This window comes from Morus notabilis, unplaced genomic scaffold, assembly GCF_000414095.1.
Source record: "Morus notabilis unplaced genomic scaffold, ASM41409v2 Scaffold489, whole genome shotgun sequence".
Classification (NCBI taxonomy): Eukaryota; Viridiplantae; Streptophyta; class Magnoliopsida; order Rosales; family Moraceae; genus Morus; species Morus notabilis.
In genome coordinates, this window is record NW_010357331.1 from 109,591 (window position 1) to 111,452 (window position 1,862).

A 1,862-nucleotide genomic window follows, 5' to 3' on the forward strand; every position below is an offset into this window, starting at 1 on the left:
TGGTATGATTTGAGAACTGGAGCTGTATACAAGGGAAGTACAACCCATAAATTGGAGGCCACTGAAGAAACTGTTCCTGCATTCCAAAGATCTGGAACCATTATTCCTAGGAAAGACAGGTTTCGTCGAAGCTCCACGCAGATGGTGAATGATCCATACACTCTGGTAATACTCTATCATTAAGTTTAGAGAAATCCCATACTTCTTATAAAGTTATACCCTCACACTTGCACTATAGAGAAAAATGACGTGGGTCTTATACATGCAATACTACTAAGTATGATTTTCTGATTGTGTTGTGGTTGTAGTCCATTTTGGTTATGTTCATTATTTTTCTTCATAGATCAAGTATTTTTTTTCTTGGAAACTTTCACCTTAGCATATTGTCGTATTCGAACAAATATTAAGTTCGGATCCTAAAAAGCCTGGATGAAGTTTTAGCTTGAAATATGAGAGGATTGAATGCTACTACTTTTGAAGCCTTCTGACATAAACATTTTGCAGTAAAGTCATGATACTATGTCTACTTTGTAAGACTGGATTCCCCCCCTTATTTTGGTAGTTAATCAGCAAATGATGGGTCATTTGTAGGTAATTGCTCTGAATAGCTCACAAAAGGCTGAAGGAGAAGTGTATATCGATGATGGCAAAAGCTTTGCCTTTACACAAGGGGCCTACATCCATCGCCGCTTCGTATACGCAGATGGCAAGCTTACATCGCTAAATGTGGCACCTGCTGCCCTAGGCGGAGCACAGTTTTCTTCCGAATGTGTTATCGAGAGGATTATAGTGTTAGGACACTCTGGTGTTCCGAAAAGAGCTCTCATTGAACCAGAGGAAAAAACTGCAGAAATTGAACTGGGGCCACTTGACCTTAAATTAGGGCTAGGCTCAGACTTCATTACAATCCGCAAACCTAATTTGCCAGTCGCTGGTGATTGGACAATAAAAATCGTGTAAGACCCTTTGTTATCAATAAGCTCTGTCTGTTGATAGGAGCTTATTGTTATGTTACATGTAATATTGCAGTAAGAAAATGAACCTGAGTTTAGACAAATGCAGAATACATGTAATATTGCTTTGCGTGTCAAAAATTATGCTTGTATTTTCAGAAGCTAGCGGACTTGCCATCTCAAATTTGGTTAGACAAAATAGATTGGAACTTCAGATTGGACTCTCTTTTATTTTTATTATTATTATTTTAAATGACGTGCGTAACAAAAGCACTGCCTCTCTCAGTTATACAGTTAACGAGCAATAAAAACAGCGATAATGACAATATAGCCTGGAATAACGTTGGCTTTTTTTGGTCTAGATTGATTTTTTTTTTTTCCTTTCTTTTTTCGCACTAAATGAGGCAGCTAAGTGACATAAATGGACGCTTTGTGAGAATATTACTTATTTTTATTCCAAGTAATTTCTAACAAGTCAATAGCAGAAAGAGTGGTCTTCAACATTGTTGGACAGATTATCGGATGGCTCGGTTCAACCGCCGGCCGCACAAGAGATTGGATCGATTTGGGATGTCAGTAACAAGCTTCAAGACTTGAAACAACATGCTTTCTGCACTCACTGCTCTACTTCTTGATGGTGTGCACAGCCACAGAGTCAGAAACTGGCTTGAAGATGTGGTCTATGATGTTGATGACTTGCTAGACTAGTTCTCGACCCGTCAAGCCTTGCAACAGATCTGATGCGTGGAAACAGAAACATAATTAAGATTGCTGAAGAGGAGGCGAGGATTGGCCTAAGATTGCTAGAATCAGTTTGATCAAATGATTCTGGTATTTCAAAATCAGTTTCAGGTACATATGTAAATCAACTATAAAGTGCTAGTTGTTTCTTGTCATTGTCATCTTCAT

General features: G+C 38.4%; 1 protein-coding gene across 1 annotated transcript in view; it reads left to right on the top strand.

Moving 5' to 3' along the window:
* Positions 1-1,206, top strand: part of LOC21397853 (probable glucan 1,3-alpha-glucosidase) — a 6,456-nt gene extending 5,250 nt beyond the window's left edge. The window contains 2 exon segments of the mRNA XM_024168769.1: positions 1-165; positions 592-1,206. The exon segment at positions 1-165 is cut by the window's left edge and continues 21 nt beyond it. Coding sequence (XP_024024537.1) covers positions 1-165; positions 592-960 — 534 coding nt within the window. The 3' untranslated portion in view covers positions 961-1,206.
* Positions 1,207-1,862: the final 656 nt, after the last annotated feature.